Source organism: Mustela putorius, unplaced genomic scaffold (assembly GCF_011764305.1).
Source record: "Mustela putorius furo isolate JIRA1106 unplaced genomic scaffold, ASM1176430v1.1 tig00000224_pilon_pilon_pilon, whole genome shotgun sequence".
NCBI classification, from domain to species: Eukaryota; Metazoa; Chordata; class Mammalia; order Carnivora; family Mustelidae; genus Mustela; species Mustela putorius.
Window position 1 is genome coordinate 33,721,495 of NW_025421321.1, and position 21,310 is coordinate 33,742,804.

General features: G+C 38.9%; 2 protein-coding genes, 1 long non-coding RNA gene and 1 pseudogene across 4 annotated transcripts in view; 2 read left to right on the forward strand and 2 right to left on the reverse strand.

Annotated features, from left to right (window-relative positions):
• The first annotated feature begins 486 nt into the window (after positions 1-486).
• LOC106004748 (trafficking protein particle complex subunit 2-like) lies at positions 487-1,028 on the forward strand. Its single transcript, XM_013051053.2, has one exon. The coding sequence runs from the start codon at positions 502-504 to the stop codon at positions 853-855; it is 354 nt and encodes a 117-aa protein (XP_012906507.1). The 5' UTR covers positions 487-501; the 3' UTR covers positions 856-1,028.
• A 7,480-nt stretch (positions 1,029-8,508) lies between these two features.
• On the reverse strand, positions 8,509-9,909 carry LOC101686893 (annotated as a pseudogene).
• A 233-nt stretch (positions 9,910-10,142) lies between these two features.
• Positions 10,143-13,149, reverse strand: LOC101683715. 2 transcript variants are annotated; one of them, XR_198680.3, is made up of 3 exons: positions 12,937-13,149; positions 12,087-12,284; positions 10,143-10,273 (listed from the first exon to the last, which is right to left on the reverse strand). It is a non-coding gene; the product is annotated as an uncharacterized LOC101683715 (long non-coding RNA). The 2 variants fall into 2 exon arrangements; XR_006606073.1 differs by lacking the exon at positions 10,143-10,273 and having other exon boundaries at positions 12,016-12,284.
• Positions 13,150-13,201: 52 nt separating this feature from the next.
• ACTR2 (actin related protein 2) overlaps positions 13,202-21,310 on the forward strand; it is a 39,359-nt gene continuing 31,250 nt past the window's right edge. Inside the window, exon 1 of the mRNA XM_004742078.3 lies at positions 13,202-13,382. Within this exon, the coding sequence (XP_004742135.1) occupies positions 13,335-13,382 (48 nt within the window). The 5' untranslated portion in view covers positions 13,202-13,334. The remainder of the gene's footprint in view (positions 13,383-21,310) is intronic.

Consider the following 21,310-nt stretch of genomic DNA (forward strand, 5'->3'; position numbering starts at 1 on the left):
TATGCAATAAAAGAGTCCTTGTGTACCAGTCAGCCAGCAAGCCTCAAGGATACAAAATTAAACTTGGAAATAGAAGCCTGTAAGAATCAACTGTAAGTAGTGGAGTTAAGGTAGCAACATATATAATCAAGTTGTAAACGTTTGGAGAAGTGCCACTAATGAGATTATGCTAGGGTGTTGTCCCTGTTATACATAGAAGCCTAAGGAAGCTCCCAACCCAAGAGCTAAAATTTAATTTAAGCAAGATACACTATGATCTTACAATTTATGTTGCAGGGTAGGGATGCCTTGATAAAAAGAAGGCCAAAAAGCAATAATTCAGCCATTTTATTGAGTACTGGGTATTCCACCAACACTCAACACACAGACATAGACACACACACTCACACACAGGTTACAAAAGTCAAATGGTTTTCAGGGAGCTCCAGCAGAGGTTGCCCAGCCCAGGTCTGCGGTGGAAACTGACTGACTGTTCCCCTGCAGGAGCGTTGCTCAAAGACAATGTGTGAAAGCTTCTGCTTTATAATTGCTGGCCACCTTGATAATCCAGTTTTTGAAATGGAGTTTTTGCCACCTGGGAAAGCAGAATCCAACGTTGATCATCATCATCTGAACTGGCTCATCACTCACACTGCCTTCAGCCCCATAGCTGAGAACATGCGGCTGCCCAACCATACAGACGGGTACGCTGTGGACCAATTCAAGAACTGGTTTGTTTCAGCATTTGTTCCTGCAGGTCACGTGCTTCCTGACAGAAGGCAAGAAGATGGAATAAAGCACTTCTTTATTGATGACTGTGATTTATACATAAAGTTTGCAATGAATCCACATTATGAACCCAATTCTCCTGTTTGATCAAGCGCAATTGACAGAAAAGTTCAGTTTCTTGGGAAGGAACACCTTTTAAGTTGAGTGCAGAAAATTTTGGAAAATAACAATGTTGCTACAATGGGGTATTGTCAGGAATGTGTATATTGTAAGTAACTTGATTAAATAGCCTGGGAAAGTTTGGGAGGGTAATCCAGGAGTCTGTGGGGGGCTCAGTTGGTTAAGTGATTGATTTTTGGTTCTGGCCCAGGTCATGATCTTAGGGTCGATAGATGGAGCCCCTTGATGGGCTCCGTGCTCAGAGGACAGTCTGCTTGAGATTCTTTCCCTCTTTCTCTGTGCCTTCCCTAGCTCATGTGCATGCTCTCTTTGAAATAAATAAATAAATAAATAAATAAATAAATAAATCTAAAAAAATATGTCAAACGGTTTTACAAAGCTTATAATGTTGAACAGCCAGTGCTGGCCTTACCCTTTCTACTCTGAACTGCTTCCCCAAAACAACTACCTTCAACTCTTAGTTGTTTCTTCTGATACTTAAGTCTTTATATTTGAACATGCTTCTTCTTCAGCTATTTCTTGATCTTTTTCAGTTTATTATTTTTTTAAGATTTTATTTATTTATCTGGGAGAGAGAAAGAGAGAGAGAGAGAGGGCACAAGAGCAAGAGAGATTGAGTGAGAGGAGGGGCAGAGGGAGGAGCAGACTTCCTGAGGAGCAGGAGCCCAATGTGGGACTTAATCCTAGGACCCTGGGATCATGACCTCAGCTGAAGGCAGACTCTTAACTGACTAAGCCACCCAGGTGCCTGATCTTTTTCAGTTTAAACACCATCCGTTAACCATCTACTATGAAAGATCATTTAATTCCATTAAAACTCCTCCCCAGCACACATACCCTTCCCTTCCCCTCATCCTCCTAGCATCCAATTATTATAATATTTGATTAGACCATTATTTGGTATTTCCACTCATACTGAGCCATGTAGTATATACAATAATATTTCTTTTGTATTACAATTTAAAAATTTCCCCTGGATTTAATCAATGTCTTATTTTTCCTCTGTTTAAGAAGGAATCACTAGTTTATCATAAAACTCTCCACTAGAAGTACATATGTACAGCTCCCAAAGTCTTTCATTTTAATTTTTATTTACTTATTTGAGAGAGAGAGAGAGCACAAGCCAGGGGAGGGGAAAAGGTGGAGGGGGACGGAGAAGCAGACTCTCCGCTGAGAAGGGAGCCTGATGCCAGACTCAATTTTAGGTCCTCAGGATCATGACCTGAGCCAAAGGCAGACACTTAATGACTGAGCCACATAGACACCCCTCAAAGCCTTAAAATAAATCAGGTAATCTAATGTTTATGCGTATGTGGGGAGAGAGGGAAAGCTTCATTTCCCTCCTGAAGTACACTGTCCTGATTCAGACTCTAGAGTGATGCACAGCAGATTTCTTGGGATTTTTGTTCTACCATCATTCATGTAATTCTTATTTTCTATTCTATCTTGGTGAATCCCTCGTCTTCTATTTCTCGTGATTAAATATTTCTTGAATAACTGCCTCATTTTCCAGGAGTACATACTTCAATAACTTTCTGAGAAATGGAGCATTGTCTAGAAAATTATTTCTCAGTTCTTGGAAATAATCTTGTATTATTTCTCAAATTCTTTCTTTCCTCCTGTTTTCTGTTCTTTCTTTCCGTAAGTTCTATTTTTCTGATATTAAGTGTCCTGGCCTGAGGCACCTGGGTGGCTTAGTTGGTTAAGCATCTGACTTCAGCTCGGGTCATGATCTCATGGTCCTGGGATGGAGCCCCACTTCCGGCTCCCCGCTCAGCGGGAAGTCTGCTTGTCCCTCTCCCTCCGCTCCTCTCACCCCTATTCATGCTCACTCTCTCTCTCAAGTAAATAAATAACATCTTTAAAAAAAAATGTCCTGGCCAGATCCCCTAGTTTAATTTTTTCCCTACTTTTTCCCACTTTTATTGTCTTTTCACTCTACTTTCTGGAAAGTGTCTTAACCTTTTTGTCCCAACCTTTCTGTTGAACTTTTTCTATCATATTAAAATTTTCTTATCTCTCTGAGGACACAAAGATATTAATTATAATGATTTTTTTAAAGTTCTCTTCTTTTTCCTACATTGTCACTGTTTTGGTTTTTATCTTAGGTATTAGAGATTCTCCTCAAGTGTTTGACAATCTCAGACTGTTCAGTGATATTTAGAAGAGAAAGACTAAAAAACTGACTGGAAGCTGTGTGTTAAACACTGAGTCCTGTTGACTAGTGGGTTTTACTATAGTATGACCTAGCAGAGCTTTGACTACTTTTGTTAGGGAGATTCCCAGCTGTCAGTATCTATAGGAAAACTGATTATCAGTTTATTAGCAGTTCAGTAGGAAGGAGGCTGGGTGTCCCACTGGTTTGGATATAGATGTCCCATTAACCTCCCTGTAGTCCCCAACTATGCCTGTCCTTGAGAACAGAGTCCCTTTGGCTTTAGCTCACTCTAGAGAAAAGCCACTCCATTCCCTGACAGAAGGGATGGCATGAGGAGCAGGGCAGGTGTCATCTGGCTGCAAGGGCTGAAGGGGGATATTTAGGAGTCTAATTTTTTTTAAAGATTTTATTTATTTATTTGAGAGAGAGATCACAAGTAGCCAGAGAGGCAGGCAGAAAGAGAGGGGGGAAGCAGGCTCCCTGCTGAGCAAAGATGCAGGGCTTGATCCCAAGACCCTGAGTCCATGACCTGAGCCGAAGGCAGAGGCTTAACCCACTGAGCCACCCAGGCCCTCCAGGAGTCTAATTTTTAAACCATTTTTAATCAATTCCTTTTCAGATTTCTGCCTCAAGAAGCAGCTTGCTTTTCCCCCATTCTAACCTCAGGCATTAATTTTTAAGCTTTCCAAGGTTTAATGACTACCATTCCTCTATCTGCTTTCAAGTTTACAAATATTTGTCAATTAACCTAGCAACTCATTTCTTTCTTTCTTTCTTTTGTTCATTTGTTCATTCCTTGTTTTAGGCCCAGGGAGTCTTTGTACTTGCAATTCTCTTCACCTGTAAAATGAACTGCTTTAGCCTTTATCCTGAAAGGTTTGGGGGAAAAAAAAAAAAAAGCTTTATTGAGATCTAATACACATACCATAAAAATTCACTTATTTAAAATATATAAACACTACATGTTAATTTCATCCTAATAAAACAAAAGAAAACAAAAAAGTAAATACTGTAACCATCACCACAAGCAAATTTAGAACCAAAAAGAAACCATATACTCATTAGCAGTCAGTCCTCATTTCTCTGTTCCTTCCCCACATTCACCAACCTAGTCAACCTAGATTATAACCTAGTTATAGTCAACCATAATCTACCATCTGTTCCTACAAATTAGCCCATTCCCTACAAAGATATCTCATAGAAATGGAATCATAAATTATAGATGGAACTGTAATTGGCTTTCTTCACTTAGCATAATGTTTTCAAGTTTCATCCCATGTAATAACATGTAGCAGTATTAATACTACACTCCTCTTTGCAGCTGAATAATATTCGATTTTGTGTATATAAACACACTACCTTTTGTTCATCCATTCATTGGTTGATGGACATTTGGGTTGTATCCACTTTTTGGCTATTATGAACAATATTGCTATGAACATTTATGTACAAGTTTTTGTATGCACATATGTTTTCATTTCTCTGTTGTATATCTAGGAGTAGAATGGCTAGATCATATGTTAAATGTGTTTATTCTTTTGAGTAATTTTCATCCTGCTTTGTAAAGCAGCAGTACCATTTTACATTCTCACCAGCACCCTTTTACAATCCCACCAGCAATAGATAAGGATTCTAATTTCTCCACATCCTTGTCAAGACTTGTTATTATCTGTCATTTTGATTACAACCATCCTAGTGAATGTGAAGTGAAACCTCACTGTGGTTTTGATTTGCATTTACCTAATGTTTCTGTGATATTAATCATTCTGTTTCTTTTCATAACTTTATTGGCCATTTTGTATATCTTCTATGGGTAAATGTCTATTCAAATCCTTTTCCCATTTTCAAATTGGTTTAGTTCTTTTTTATTATTGAATTTTAAAATTTCTTTATATATGCTAGATACAAGTCCCTTATCAGGTTTACAATTTGCCAGTATTTTCTCCCATCCTGTAAGTTGCCTTTTCACTCATTTGATGGTAACATTTGTAGCACAAATATTTTTAATTTTGATTAAGTTCAATTTATCTATTTCTTCTTTTATTGCTTGTGCTTTTGTATCATATCTAAGAAACCATTGCCTAGGGTGCCTGGGTGGCTCAGTGGGTTAAAGCCTCTGCCTTCGGCTCAGGTCATGGTCTCAGCGTCCTGGGATCGAGCCCCGCATCGGGTTCTCTGCTCAGCAGGGAGCCTGCTTCCTCCTCTCTCTCTGCCTGCCTCTCTGCCTACTCGTGGTCTCTGTCTGTCAAATAAATAAATAAATATCTTTAAAAAGAAAGAAAGAAACCATTGCCTAATTCAAGGTTATAAAGATTTACCCCCTGTGGTTTTTTCTATTTTTTTTTATCTTTTTTTTTTTTTAAAGATTTTATTTATTTATTTTAGAGAGAGAGAAAGAGCATGAGAGGGGGGAAGGTCAGAGGGAGAAGCAGACTCCCTGCAGAGCTAGGAACCCAATGCGGGACTCAATCCCAGGACTCCAGAATCATGACCTGAGCCAAAGGCAGTGGCTTAACCAACTGAGCCACCCAGGCGCCCCCTGTGGGTTTTTTTTTTTTTTTAAGAGTTATTTATTTATTTGAGAGAAAGAACAGAAGTAGGAGGGGCAGAGGGGGAGATCTCAAGATCTCAGTGCTCACACTGAGCATGAGCCAATGTAGGGCTTGATCTCACAACTATGGGATTACAACCTAAGCCAAAACCGAGAGTTGGACAGTTAACCAACCACCCAAGCATCCTTACCCTGTAAGTTTTTAAAAGAGTTTCATAGTTTTACCTCCTAAATTTAATCTTTGATCTGTTTTGAGTTAATTTTTTTATATAGTGAGATGAGGGGAGAAATATGAACCTTTTGAATGAGGACTATCACAACTAAAATGCCAACTAAAGCTATAGCTTATACACACTAAGTGCCTGTGAGCTTTGTTTTTTGATTTTTAAAAATAGTTTAATTAACCTAGTTTTAAAGCTATAATTTTATTGGAAAGCAACTACAGCGGCTAATTAGGTCAAAACCTATTATCTTTGCAAATGAGAAATTATGGGTCCGGCAAACTACTTGATTGAATCAGGCAACAATCATTGATGACTGCTTTACCTATTAAGTGGCAAACTCATGGGGAACTCTCTTATATATCATTCAATAAAACCAAAATCCACTGAATAATCTTAACATCACTAACTGTGGGACATCCTCGCATTGTGTTTCTTCAAATGTGATGCAATAAAAGTACATCTCTGTACTTCACTACAATAAAAGTACATCACTGTCTATGAAACCCTTTTATCAAAATAGTTGAACCTACAGCTAATCAAACTTCTAGATCTAACCACCAATTTCTAGAAAAATATGGAGGCTAATGGAACAAGACAAACAACATTGCATGGATACAATCAGCCAAATCCAGAATGAGGAAATTCCAGAGGACAAAAGATCCTGTTTCTTCACCCAAAGTATGGTGTAAGGGAAGAGAGAGGGACGTGTCATAGACTAAAATAGGCTTCAGAGACAAATCAACTGAATGCAATGTGCAGGCCTTATTTAGATATTGATTGAAAAAAAAAAAATGAAGGTCACGTGGGTGGCTCAGTTGTTAAGCTCCTGCCGTCAGCTCAGGTCATGATTCCAGGGCCCTGGGACTGAGCCCCACATTGGGCTCCCTGCTTGGTAGGAGGCCTGTTTCTCCCTCTCCCACTCCCCCTGCTTGTGTTCCCTCTTTCGCTGTCTCTCTGTCAAATAAATAAAATCTTTTAAAAAAAGAAAAAGAAATAACCAAATGAAAAAGAGAAAGAGGACATTTTGGGGACAACTAGGGAAAGCTAAATATGGACTGAGTATTAAATTACTCAAATGTATTAAACATTCTGGGGACAACTAGGGAAAGCTAAATATGGATTGAGATAATAAGAATTTGTTAATTTTGTTGGGCATAGTAATGCTATTATGATTATATTTTTAAAGTCATGATGTGTTAGAAACACATACTGAAGTATTTAAAAGAGGTAAGGTATAATCCCTGATATTTGCTTTAAAATACTCCCACCAAACAAGAACAACAAAACTGTGTGTGAAGAAAAATTGATGAAACAAGAACAGCAGAAAGCCCATCACTGCAGAATTTAGCTGATGGGCCCATAGGGTTCATTTTATTATACTTTTATATGTGTTTGAAATTTTCCACAATAAAAGCCAAAAATAGTAATCAGGTCAATTATTAAAAGATAACTTAGGGGCGCCTGGGTGGCTCAGTCAGTTAAGCATCCAACTCTTAATTTCAGCTCAGGTTGTGATGTCAGGGTTATGAGATCTAACCCCATGTTGGGCTCCACACCCAAAACAGAGTTGGCTTAAGATTCTCTCTTTCCCTCTCCCGCTACCCCTCTCCCCGCCCCCACCACCGCATGCTCTCTCTAAAACAAATAAATAAAATCTTTTTTTAAAAACCCTTAAAGCTATTGTATCATAAAATGCATAAACTCCTCAGAATTATTTTCCTCTAACCCTGAGATGTATTTATGTTATACAGACAATCCAAAAACAAGTAAGAGGCTAAATGACATTGAGAAAAAGGGCACTTGCCTGGCTCAGTCTGTAAAACATGTAACTCTTCATCTCAGGGTCATGAATTCAAGCCCCACATTGGGCAGGAGCCTAATTTAAATAAATAAATGAATGAGTGAGTGAATAAATAAATAAAGTCAGGAACTTGGATAGTAAATCATTTAGTTTATTAACTTTCATAGTATTTATTCCCCTCCCCAACAGAGTTATGGAATCACAAATCACAGATTCCTGCTTTTCTGTGTGTGCATATGTATGTATAAAAATTGCACTTTTTCTAGGCTAGATCTAAATCAAGACAATAGCATTATTGATAGTATTGCAAGATTTTTGCTTGGTTCTGATACCAATACGATGTTAATTTTATATTGCCAAAAGCAAAGAATATCCACGTAACACATCCTGTCTACAGGATCATCAAATGCCATAACAACATTATGCATAAACATCACTTAAAAATTTAACCAACCACAAGAAAGCAAATCCAGATCATGGAACATTTCTATAGCCAAATGATCTGAACTCTTCAAAAAGATAATGCCATGAGAAAAAAAAAAGTAGGATGACTATTCTACATTAAGAGATTAAAGAGATTAACAAAGGGTTCCAGTGTGGCTCAGTCAGTTGAGCATCAACTCTTAGTTTCTGCTTAGGTCATGATCTCATGGGAGCCTGCCTAGGGCTCCAATCATTCTCAGGGTAGAGTCTGCTTGAGATCTTCTCTCTCTTTCAGTTTGCCCCTCCCACTTGTGCTCTCTTTCTCTCTCAACTAAATAAATAAATCTTTTTTTTTTTTTTTTTTTTTTTTTTTTAAAGAGAGAGACATAACAACAAACATAATATCTGAACCCTGATTGGATCTTGGTTTAGGAAGAAAAACAGCTATAAACATGGTTGGGACAACTAGGGAAATACAAATATGGACTGAATGTTAGATAAAATGGAGTTATTGCTAACTTTTCCTAGATAAAATGACACTATGGTTTTGTAAAATATTGTATTCTTTCTTCCAGAGGACATGCTGAAGAATTTAAGAGTGTAATCCACTACCCAAAACATTAAGGCATTATCAAAAAAAAAAAAAAGGGTAATCAGCATGATGATGGCCAATTTCAGATTCGGGTTTTCAGTGGGACTCAATGGGCCACCTTTTTCCACTGAAGTATGAGGACGATGAAGGTGACAGACTTCTCAAAAATCATGATCAAGATGTAAAAGCACACTGCTGGACCTGGGCTCCACACTGCAGTGGGTCTCCACATTTGTCCAAATGCAGGAGCTCCCATTACTGCTACTCAACTAAGATGCTCATGGCTTGCATGTCCAGAGAGATGAGCAACTTGCTAACAGTTGTGTCTCAAGAGAAAGCTGGAGTGAACAAGGGTCCTATTCGATGAGATCTGCTAGGTACACATTTGCAAAGTGGATGAATAACATTCCTATGACTTGTTTGGAAGTGTCTAAAAACCATATCCTCTAGAGACTTCTTTCATGCTTTGGTTCTTAGGTTTGAGAATCAACATGCTGAAGGCCACTGCACATAGCAGCCCCTGCAAGAAAATGCCAAAACTGTGCAGGAGTGCAAGACTCTTGCCTGGCAGCTCTCACTAACCTTGAGGGCAGCCTGCCCAGTGGTCCCAGCTGGAGTGCCTGAGGGGCCCTGCATTACCAGTCTGGTGGAGGAGCACAAGACCCAGTCCACCTATGGCCTTACTGCCTGCAGGCCACCACTTTCATTATGGTTTTAATTTATATTTCCCTAATGAATAATGACGTTGAGTATCTTTCCATGTGCTTATTAGTCATTCATAAAACTTCTTGGGTGAAATGTCTACTCAAATCTTTCACCCACTTTTAATATTAGATAATTTATCTTATTATTATTGTTATATGTTCTTAATTTATTCTGGATACAATTTTTTTGTTGAATATATAATTTGAAAAAATCTTTTAGTCTGTGGCTTGTCTTTTGTCTTTTGTCTTAATACATGAGTTAAACTTTTAAATTTCTGTTAAGTCCAATTTATCATTTTTTTCTTTTATGAATCATGATTTTGGTGTTATGTCTAAGCAATTTTTGCCTAACAACAAAATATTTTTCTCACCTTTTTTTTCCAGAACTTATAGTTTTAGCTATCCTAAATTTATTTATTTTTATCTTTAATTTTTAAAAGATTTTTTTAAATAATCTCTACACTCCATGTGGGGCTCAAACTCATAACCTCAAGACCAAGAGTTGTATGCTCCTCCAACTGAGCCAGCCAGGCTCACCTGCTCTTCTAAATTTAAATCTATGATCCATTTGAATTAATTTTTGTGTATAGTGTGAAGGATCAAAGTTCTTCTTTTTCTCCACATATAAGAATATCTAGTTGTCCAAGTACTATTTATTTTTTTAAAAAATTGCTCTTTCCCCACTGAATTGTTTTAGCAGATTTGTTGAAAATCAATTGGCCATAAATGTAAGGTTATTTCTGGGCTGTCTATTCTGTACCATTGATTTATATGTCCATCCTTGTGACAATATCCTACGTCTTCATTACCGTACCTTATAATAAGTTTTGAAATCAGTGGAAGTCTGCCACTTTTGCTTTTCTTTTTCAAAATTGTTTTGGCTATTCTGGCTCCTCTGCATTTCCATATAACTTTCAGGATCAAACTTGTTTCTAAAAAGAAAAAAGGCTGCTGGGGTTTTGATAGAGATTACATTTGAATTTACAGATCAATTTGAAGAGAACTGTCATCTTAATAATGAGTGTTCAGGGCACCTGCAGGCCTCAGTCAGTTAAGCAGCTGCCTTTGGCTCAGGTCATGATCCTGGGGTCCTGGGATCAAGCCCTGCATTGGGTTCCCTGCTCAGTGGAGAGCCTGCTTCTTCCTCTCCCTCTGCCTGCGGCTCTGCCTACTTATGCTCTCTATCTCTCTGTTAAATAAATAAATAAAATCTTTAAAAACCAAATCAAACCAATGAGTGTTCAATCCATGAACATGGTATGTTTACTTATCCAGATCTTCTTTAATTTTTCTAAACAAGGTTTGTAGTTTTCAGTGTATCAGCCTTGTATTAAATTTATTTGGGTTTTTCTAACATTCTTTCAACTTCAGAATATTCACTGATGACAAATAACAACATACTGGTATCTGTTATGTATACTTCATATCCTATGACCTTACAGGACTTAATATTTTAAAGCCCTCATTTCTTTTTTTTTTTTTTTTAAGATTTGTTTATTTGACATAGAGAGAGAGATTGCAAGTAGGCAGAGAGGCAAGCAGAGAGAGAGGGGGAAGCCAGCTTCCCGCTGAGCAGAGAGCCCAAAGTGGGGCTCGATCCCAGGACCCTGAGATCATGACCTGAACTGAAGGCAGAGGCTTAACCCACTGAGCCACCTAGGCACCCCAAGCCCTCATTTCTCATGTGTAAAATGGGGATATCTGTCTAGCAAGATTTTTGTGTGGAATAATATACATAAAACCATGACAGAGGATAGATATGAAGACTCCCTCTCCTACTCCCCTAAAATAATCACCTAAAATATGTAATCACATTATTTTGAGGAAAGTGAAATGACCAGGTTTCACCTGGTATAGAAGGTGGGAACCAGTCACCAATAGTGCTGCATCTGAATTTGCATGATCAAGGGTTTGCTGCATTTCCATTAGTAAGCAAATGGATATTTTTTGATATTTTCTGTCATCTGCATATACTATTTTTATAATCAGAAAAAAACAAAAATATAATCTCTTAAACAGTAAAAAAAAAAAAAAAAAAAAGCACAGAGAGGAAGAATAAAAGGACACAGCAATGCTTGAGTTCAATTTGCTGAGACCAAATAAATATACTTCCAGGAAAATTTTACAGCGCCAGGCACTGGGGCCACAAAAGGAAGATGTGTAATTTGTGAACTAATGCACTGTTCAGTAGGCTAAGGTACTTCAACAACCACTGAAATAGGTGCAGAGAAGACATCTTTCCCTGAAGACTTCTATCCATTCTAATTTCTCAAACTTTCCACTATTATGGCAGCTTTAATTTATTTTATATGTTGAGGTTCCATGTAAGATTAAATTTGAGGGGGCACACCTGGGCAGCTCAGTCAGTTAAGTGGTGGACTCTTGATTTCAACTGAGGTCATGATCTTAGGGTCCTAGGATTGAGCCCACCCTGCATCAGGCTCCACACACAGCGGGGAGTCTTCTTGAGGAGTCTCTCTCTTCCTCTGCACCCCCCATGATCCTGCACTCTCTCTAAAATAAATAAATAAATAAATCTTTTTTTTTTTTTTAGAAAGATTAAATTTGAATAAAGCTGCCTAAGCCCTTATAAAGGTTTGAAAACGACTGGTCTAATAAAAGAACAAAGTGAAAACTGAGAGGCAGCCTAGTATTAGAATACTGGACTGAATGGTTTATGATCCAAGCTTTAATCTAGTCAGTGCACATGTACAGCTGTGTGAAAGGCACAATTCTAGTTCTCACCTCTCAAAAATGCTGGCATTTTCTCAAGATAAATTTTAATATCACTCATCCAATATTTGTTGAATGTCAAAAGCACAAGAATATTATTCCTATATCCATGGTAAACTAATTAGTGAAGAAAGAGTAAGGAGCCTCTTGAGGGTTATCAGCAAAGTCTTCACAGATGTGACAACTGGATCTTAGAGCATGAGAAGTCTCCTGATTGGTTAAAAAAAAAAAAAAAGGAGAAGCATTATAGGTAGAAAGAACTATACATTTAAAAGTATGTAAATAATAATCTATAACTACCACTGAATAGATACTCCATGCATAGAATTTTACCCTCACAACCACCCGTGGAAGTAGAGGTTAGTATTCGTATGTATAGGCAAAGATAAATACAAATCACCGAATCCTTGAGTGGCAGAGCCATATCTGAAACTGAGACTGTCTGATTTCAAAGTTAAGACTCTGGATTCAAACAGGTACATACAGTGAAGAGGTGTGAAGGAACATGGTGCTGCTGGAAGAGAACTGGTGAGCAAGGGGCCTGAAAAGATAAGTGTCCACTCCTGCTCTCTTGACTAAGGGCAAATTGGGCAAAAAACAGTTGGGCTGGAATTGGAGGTATCAGTATAAATGCATGACTTCATATGCGTGTATCCATCCCAGCTCTGTTCCCTGAAGAGCCCTAGAAGTCATGACACACCAAACCATGTTCAACAGTAGGTTCAACAGAGATGTCCATTTGTTTCCCCTGCCTTCCACCCTCCAGGCTGTCTCCTCTCTACATTCCACTGCCATCTCGCACAGATCCAGCGTCCTTCACCTGCCTGCCTCTTTTTGGCAGACGGATAAGGGAGGCCCTCACCTCCTGCAGCGCCTTGGGCCTCAACGTCCCCTAGATCAGCCGCCATTAATGCCCCCACAAAGCTCCAGGAACTAGAAGCCATAAAAAAGAAGCCGGGTGGGCGGTGACCGCGACCGCAGAGAGGGAGCCCAAGCTGAAACAGGAGTTGTGGGCGGGGCTTCGAACTTAAACGTCTCTTATTGGGTCTCACTACTGCCCGTCTCGGCCTCCTCCCTCCCACCCCCACCCCTTCCGTGCAGGCTGTATCTTAAATGGCGGGTGGGGCCGGGCGTTGACTTCCGGTTGGGGGAAGAAAGTTGGCCCGAAGGAGGGGCCGCGAAGAAGAAGGAGGAAGAGGAAAGGGCCGGGCAGTAGGGACTTAGGTCGTTCCGCGGCGGCGGCTCTCTTCCGGACCGACGATGGACAGCCAGGGCAGGAAGGTGGTGGTGTGCGACAACGGCACCGGGGTAAGCGCCGGCGGGGAAGTCGTGGCCTCAAGCCGGGGCGGAGATGTGCTAGTGGCGCGTGGGCCCTCGGTGGTCCGGGTTGCACCCCTGGGCCCTCGGGCAGCCCGGACCAGGGGCCGCGGGGCAGCGCTTCCGGCCTTCACGGGCGTGGGGAGTGAGGGGACCGATCCCATTCTGGTCTCCCCGAGCCTGCCACCTCCGCGACTCGGGGTGAGGCGGTGGGGAAGGCCGACACTGGAGGGGGATCCAGCTTGCTGCCCGGCGGCGGCCGGCGCCGCGCCCGAATGGGGACACTTTGGCTAAAGGGCTGGAGGGGTAAAAGACTGGGTAGGTTTGTTCGATGAGGGTTCCATTCCCCCGGGTCTCCGGTTCTGCAGAAAGGAGAAAGACCCAGAGGCCTTCTTCCTCTTCCTGTATCATTGACGATACCGAACGGGAGGCAGGAAATGGGTTTGAAGAAAAAGGGAAGTGCTGTCATGCAACGAGCCGCAGCCCTTTCGCAGTTTGGGGTGGGGGGTGCAGTTGAGCAAAGCATCATTTACTTTTTGTTCTGCATGCTGGGAATTTGGCCTCGGTGCAGCCCCGCAGAGACAGTATGTTCTACTGATTTTGGGAGATCGAAGACCACTTTAAGCCCCATGTGTTAAATTGTGGACCTTGGGAGAAGTTAACCAAGTTTGTTACCTCCCTCCCCCCATTTTTTTCCTTAGATGCAGAACACAGATCATGTTAGTCTTTAAGATTCAAAAAGGCAAATGATGGTAAAAATCTGGCTGAAACAGTGATTTAGAAATCAGTGGAAAGTTGTTGCTTTCAACTCCCCGCCCCCATTTAAAAAAAACTTACAGTGGAACATTGGAAGACAAATGTTACTTAATTGGGATGAGTTCTATAGTGATCATTTCCCCCTGCATTACAATGATTTCTAACCATTTTGGAGTTGCAATATTTTGTGACTTTTCTCTTTTTCCATAAATGTGACATATGAATTAAAATAGGCTTCCAGTTATGGAGTGAGTAAATCACGGATGACAGGTACAGCTTAGGGAATATAGTCAGAGGTACTGAGTAGCATTATTATATGGTAGCTACACCCACCGTGAGCATAGCATAACATATAGTTGTCCTATATGTCACTCTGTTGTACATCTGAAAAAAAAAAAAAGATTTTACTTGAACTTTTTTTTCTTTAAAGATTTTATTTATTCATTTGACAGACAGAGATCACAAGTAGGCAGAATGCCTGGCAGGGAGAGGGGTGTGGGAAGCAGGCTCCCCGCACCCAATATGGGATGGATCCTGAGACCCTGGGATGAGTGAGCCAAGGCAGAGGCTTAACCCACTGAGCCACCCAGGCGTCTAGATTTTACTTGAACATTAAAACATTTTGGAAAGTGGATTGTTGAGGGGAAAAAAGGAGCTGATATTTACTGGCATAATATTGCCCTTATTGTGCTACAGACTTTTTTACAAGCAATGATCACACTAGTTTTATATGAACTAAGTTAAAAATATGAGAGTAATAAGGGTTATCATATAATGGGGCATCCATACAGAATGGTATACTTTAAAAAAAGGCAGATTCACCACAGTGGAAACATCCATACAGAATGGTATACTTTAAAAAAAGGCAGATTCACCACTGTGGAAATATCTAAGGTTTATTGTTAACTTAAAAAAGAAGTTTTAGGGCGCCTGGGTGGCTCAGAGGGTTGGGCCTCTGCCTTCGGCTCAGGTCATGATCTCAGGGTCCTGGGATCGAGTCCCACATCGGGCTCTCTGCTCGGCAGGGAGCTTGCTTCCTCCTCTCTCTCTCTCTGCCTGCCTCTCTACCTGCTTGTGATCTCTGTCAAATAAATAAAATCTTAAAAAAAAAAAAGAAAAAGAAGAAGAAGTTTTAGGGGCGCCTGGGTGGCTCAGTGGGTTAAAGCCTCTGCCTTCGGCTCAGGTCATGATCCCAGGGTTCTGGTGTCGAGCCCAGCAGCAGGCTTTCTGCTCAGCAGGGAGCCTGCCCCCCCCCCCCTTTGCCTGCCTCTCTGCCTACTTGTGATTTCTGTCTGTCAAGTAAATAAAATCTTAAAAAAAAAAAAGAAGTTTTAGAATGATCCCATTTATGTGAATGTTCTTTATTTTATTAAATATGTTTATGTGTCCACGAACTTGTACATGGAAGTTTTAGAGGGAGTGATATGTTTGTAGTGGTTACCTGTGAGCCTGGGGGTTAAGAATGAGGGAAGATAGGAAAGACTTCATGACTCTTCTGAATTATTGGGAAGTGCTCTGTTTTGTTTTTTTAACAAAACATGTGAGACTATCTTTAAACCAAATTAACTATAAACATTTATTGCTTTTACAGCTAAAACCCAGTTAAAGATGCTTAAAAAAAAAGTAGCCTGCTTCCCCCTGTAGTCTGAAATTGACCTCTAAAAAATTTAAAGCTTTAAAAATTGAATTTAAAATATTTTTTAAATATGTCTGATAATCTTTAGAAATCAGAGCCAGTTATATTTCAGTGATTCCTCCTCTTCGAAGGGTAACAAGCTCTGTATTTGTAGTGTATGAGTTTGTTGATATTCAGTTAGAATAGGAATGTTAGCCATGAGTTCATTTTTGTTACTATTTCATTAGGTTACCTGAGTTAGAAAGCTGATTGTCTGTTAATAATTAGGCTTATGGCTAATCCTTAGTTTAAGAATCTTGTACCTTAAGAGATCAGTAAAGGAAAAATGTAGTTAATTTGAACAAAATTTATGTATTTGGTGTTAAATTTCTAGTTCTTTAAAATTTTATCCAGATTTTATATAGACATGATTGGCTTCAAATGAAGAGACAGTTCTGATGTAATATGTAGCTAGGAATGCTGTGATATCCGAAAATTTATATAGGATTCTAAACACAGAAATTCTCTATTTCTTACTGCTTATATTTCATAGTCCTCTTGATTTTGTTTCAGTACCTGAACCTATACTGAGTTATCTACAACTAAATATTACAGAAGATGTTCAATTTTAATTTCTAAGAACTTGCATAAATAGTTGTTACCCTAAAGCAACTGGTCTCTTAACATATTTTAGGTTTTAGGCTTATAGGCTATTTGAGAAATTGATGATTTTTTTTTTAATCCCCGCTGGCAGGCCCTAATTGGAAAGCTCTAAGAGTGGGTGAGTCTTGTGATTACATGTCAAATGTTGGTCCTGCTTCTCTTCCTCACAAGCTCCCAACTAGACGGGGTCTCTCTCATTAGGGTGGCCTAGAGGAAGGAAACTTAACCTAATTCCAATAATTTATGCATTTCATCTTCATAACCATTCAAACCTAAAAGAGACCTTCCATCTAAATAGAACCACTGAAAATGGCCACACAGGTGAAAATCTGGAGATCTGTTTAGGTTTAGGTGTCTTTCAAGAGTTGGGCCCAGGTCCCTGGAGTGTATTGTTACCAAACTTGGGTGATTTCATCAGCATTAAGCTAGTTCACTGACAGGAAAGACTCGTGTGCTTACTGTATGGCTGGTAGAATTTTTAGGGTCTAATAATACAAAGTAAACTTCTTGTGCTAGGATAATTATGCTTTCATTTATAATTTTCACATTTGTTGTTGCTTATGGTGTGCTTTATCAGATTTATGTTTTATGTTTATGTTTTGAATTTAGGAGTGCTTGAAGTAGGAACAAACCAAAAACAAATTTGGCTTCACTCTGCAAAATGCTTTGAAATAGAAAAAGTATTTTTGTGGCTTAAGATGAGAATAATCACTAGGCAATTAAATTAATGAATATATCCATACCATCAGATTAAATTAATAAAGGAAAAATACAAATTAAATAAGCTCAAATGGGGCTGTATAAATCCCAGTTTATATTTTGAGGGGAGAAAGATACTTTTAGAGCAAATGTAGTTGGATTTTTTTCTTTATTTTTGCTTGAAAGAACATTATACTGTTCATGTTCTTACCATTTGATGACTCAGTGGCAAGTAAGGGAGTTAGTTCAAACCACAGTGCTATGAAGAGGAAACTATATATGGTAATATCTATTTTTTTAAACTCAACCTTCTTGCACACAATGAGAGAACTAAGTCCAAGCCTTAAAATGATTAGACTGGGGGAGGTATTGCAAGGATTAAAATGATACCAAATGAGTAGCTTGGAAAAGACTGTTTTCTTTGCATTTTATCACATGAATTAGATTTTTTTTTAAGGCACTGACTTTTTGCAAGAAAGGAAATGTCAAATTGTCTTCATTTTGTTATTAAAAATAGATTATTGTAATTAAAGTCTTGTTATTATAGCTATTAATGCTCTCACATTGGAAATAATAAGAAATAGTGCAGCTATTGTCATTTTGACTGAGTATCTAATACCATGTAGGAGTGCTGGCACTGGATTATTATTTTTTTAAAAGATTGTATTTATTTATTTGACAGAGAGAGAGAGCACAAGTAGGCAGAGCAGCAGGCAGACAGAGGGGGTGGGGGAAGCAGGCTCCCTGCTGAGCAGAGAGCCCGATGTGGAGCTCAATCCCAGGATTCTGAGATCATGACCTGAGCTGAAGTCAGAGGCTTAACCTACTGAGCCACCCAGGTCCTCCTGGGCACTGGATTATTAAAGCCGCATTTGCTTCCAGTAAGCTACTGCTTAAACTGCATAAGTAATTTCATTAATAAGTGATTGGTATGTTTAATTTGAATTAAATGCCAACTTTCCTTATTTTGTAAAGCACAGGAATAAATGGGTTTACAATTGTTTTTATAGTTTCAGGGAATCTCCTATTTCAGGGATGTCTTTTTACCTTAATCATATGGCAAATATTTCATCCCTTAAAATATGCTCAAACAAAAATATGCTCAAATGAGAATTTTGAGCTATAAACCACCCATCTGAGCATTTATAATCAGTAAACATTGACAATTGTGATTATTTATGTATTGCCATGTTGTGTGTTTCTGAGTCTGTGTAGCTCAGAATGAGAGGGAAAGCATGTCAACCTTCACAGCCTCCTCCATGCACCAGGATTTGATTTATTTCCCATGCCAGGCTCGTCTACCCACCTTCAATTTTAGATAGTATTTCTCTCTTAAATCATTTGTTTATATTTAATATGCTGAAGATGGCCCTTGGAAACTTGTCGATTCTTTTTTCAGTCATTCTATAATTTTCTTTAAAAACATTTATAACTATATAAGGGAGCATTTTCAGCCTGGAATGGACACTTTTGACCCACCCAGTGTCCTTATCTGTTCATTACTTTGAGGTAAACATAAGAATTTAATATCTGCATAGTATTTGTTTCTATATTTGGAATAGAAGGTAAATTCTGACTAATGCTGGTATTAGGCTGATGATCATGACGAATGTTATTCATATAGAAATTTGGGTATGGTTGGGGGCACCTGGGTGGCTCAGGTCATTATCCCAGGGATCCTGGGATCCATCCCCACATCTGGCTCCCTGCTTCTCCCTCTCCTTCTGCCTGCAGCTCCCCCTGCTTGTATTCTCTCTCTCTGCCAAATAATAAATAAAACTTAAAAAAAAAAAAAGATTATTCCTTATGCCATCATATCCTACTATTGCCTTGGAAGATAATCCAATAAGAATTGAATCATAGTTTTAGAAACAGGTAGCTACTGAAAAATACCCTAGCCTTGATGACTTAGAGGTTAACCGACCAGGACTAGGTTTTGTGGGTTTGGAAGAACGTGTATATGGACAGTATGTTTTATGGAGATCATAGAATGTAAATGTGAACTGGGAGGGTAGGAAGTCAGGTGGTATTTCAGACAGATTTTTCATAGCTTTAATCAGCATAAGTCATGACTTTAATACATTTTTTAAAATTCTATTTATAAAAGACTTGAAATTCACTTCAAATTCTGGGTGGCAGAATGTTCTAGGCTATTTATAGTTAAATGTGGTTCATCAGCATTTCCAACAAGGTTGGTATAGAGATCTTCAAAATATGAAAATTCGATATTTTGGTGGGGTTAGTCAGAAGTCAGTAAGTTTAAGATCATTCCTAAGTTTTACCACCATCAAATAAAACAGTTCTGTGTACACAGTAGCTTTCTGTCAAGGGGTAGGTTAATAGTTTCTGTCAACATTCTTATTATTGTCATGTGTCACACTCAGATACTGTTTTTCTCCTTAATTCTTTTCAGAGAATGTATGGGGCCTGGAGCCATGAAACAATGTACTTTTTCTTAAGATGAAACAAATTCTTTGTATTAAAATAATCATGGTGGGTGCCTGGGTAGCTCAGTGGGTTAAGCCTCTGCCTTCGGCTCAGGTCATGATCTCAGGGTCCCGGGATCAAGTCCCGCATCGGGCTCTGCTTGTCAGGGAGCCTGCTTCCTCCTCTCTCTCTCTCTCTCTCTCTCTGCCTGCCTCTCTGCCTACTGGTGATCTCTCTCTGTCAAATAAATAAATAAAATCTTGAAAGAATAAAAAATTAAAAAAATAAAATAAAATAATCATGGTATCATACTTCCAAATCAACAGCAAAATTTTAAATTTTTAGTGGTCAGTTATATAGTATGCACTTCCTACATTCCAGACACTGTTCTAGGCACTTGGGATTTATCAGTAGACACAAAAATCCTTGTACAATATAACTTACATGAATAAAGACTTGTTAAGGAAGAAGGTAGAGATTATGATTACATTTCCTGGTCTGTAGCTTCCTCCTTCTGCCCTCAAGTTTTTAATTGCATTTTCCTTGCAATGTCTGCTCTTAAAAATAAGACTGAACAGGCTGTATTATTGGTACAAAAATTAAAAACCCTTGATTCTATTTTCAGTTTTACTGTAGTTGTTAAGTCTCTTAGTGTATCAGTTTCCTTTTTTTTTATAATTTTTAAATTTTTTTTATAAACATATAATGTATTATTAGCCCCGGGGGTACAGGTCTGTGAATTGCCAGGTTTACATACTTCACAGCACTCACCATAGCACATACCCTCCCCAATGTCTATAACCCCACCACCCTCTCCCTACCCACCTCCCCCCAGCAACCCTCAGTTTGTTTTAGGAGATTAAGAGTCTCTTACGGTTTGTCTCCCTCCCAATCCCATCTTGTTGCATTTATTCTTTTCTTACCCCCCAAACTCCCCTCATGTTGCATCTCCATTTCCTCATATCAGGGAGATCATATGATAGTTGTCTTTCTCCGATTGACTTATTTCACTAAGCATAATACTCTCTAGTTCCATCCACTTCATCACAAATGGCAAGGTTTCATTTCTTTTGAAGGCTGCATAGTATTCTATTATATATATATATATCTTCTTGATCCATTCATCTGTTGATGGACATCTAGGTTCTTTCCATAGTTTGGCTGTTGTGGACATTGCTGCTGTAAACATTTGGGTGCACATACCCCTTTGGATCACTACGTTTGTATCTTTAGGGTAAATACCCAGTAGTGCAATTGCTGGGTCGTAGGGTAGCTCTATTTTCAACATTTTGAGGAACATCCAAGCTGTCTTCCAGAGTGGTTGCACCAGCTTGCATTCCCACCAACAGTGTAGAGGGTTCCCCTTTCTCCACATTCTCACCAGCATCCATCGTTTCCTGACTTACTAATTTTAGCCATTCTGACTGGTGTGAGGTGGTGGTATCTTATTGTGATTTTGATTTGTATTTCCCTGAAGTGTATCAGTTTCTTAAAAGTATTTTCAGGGTCAGTGTTAATCCCCTTACTGGAGAACTACACTATCTGAATATGAAATTCTGGTTACTTGGCATCACTAAATACATTTATCTAAATATAAAAGTGTAAACAGTAAAAAAATGCCCCAAATATATTTTTTTAATATGATGCTAGTCCCGATGCCATTTTCTCCCCCATTTTGGTAAATGTTGCTTAAGTGAATTGCCAAAGATAATTGAAACATTAGTTCTGTTCAGTCTCTGACATTTCTCTTTTTAAAAAT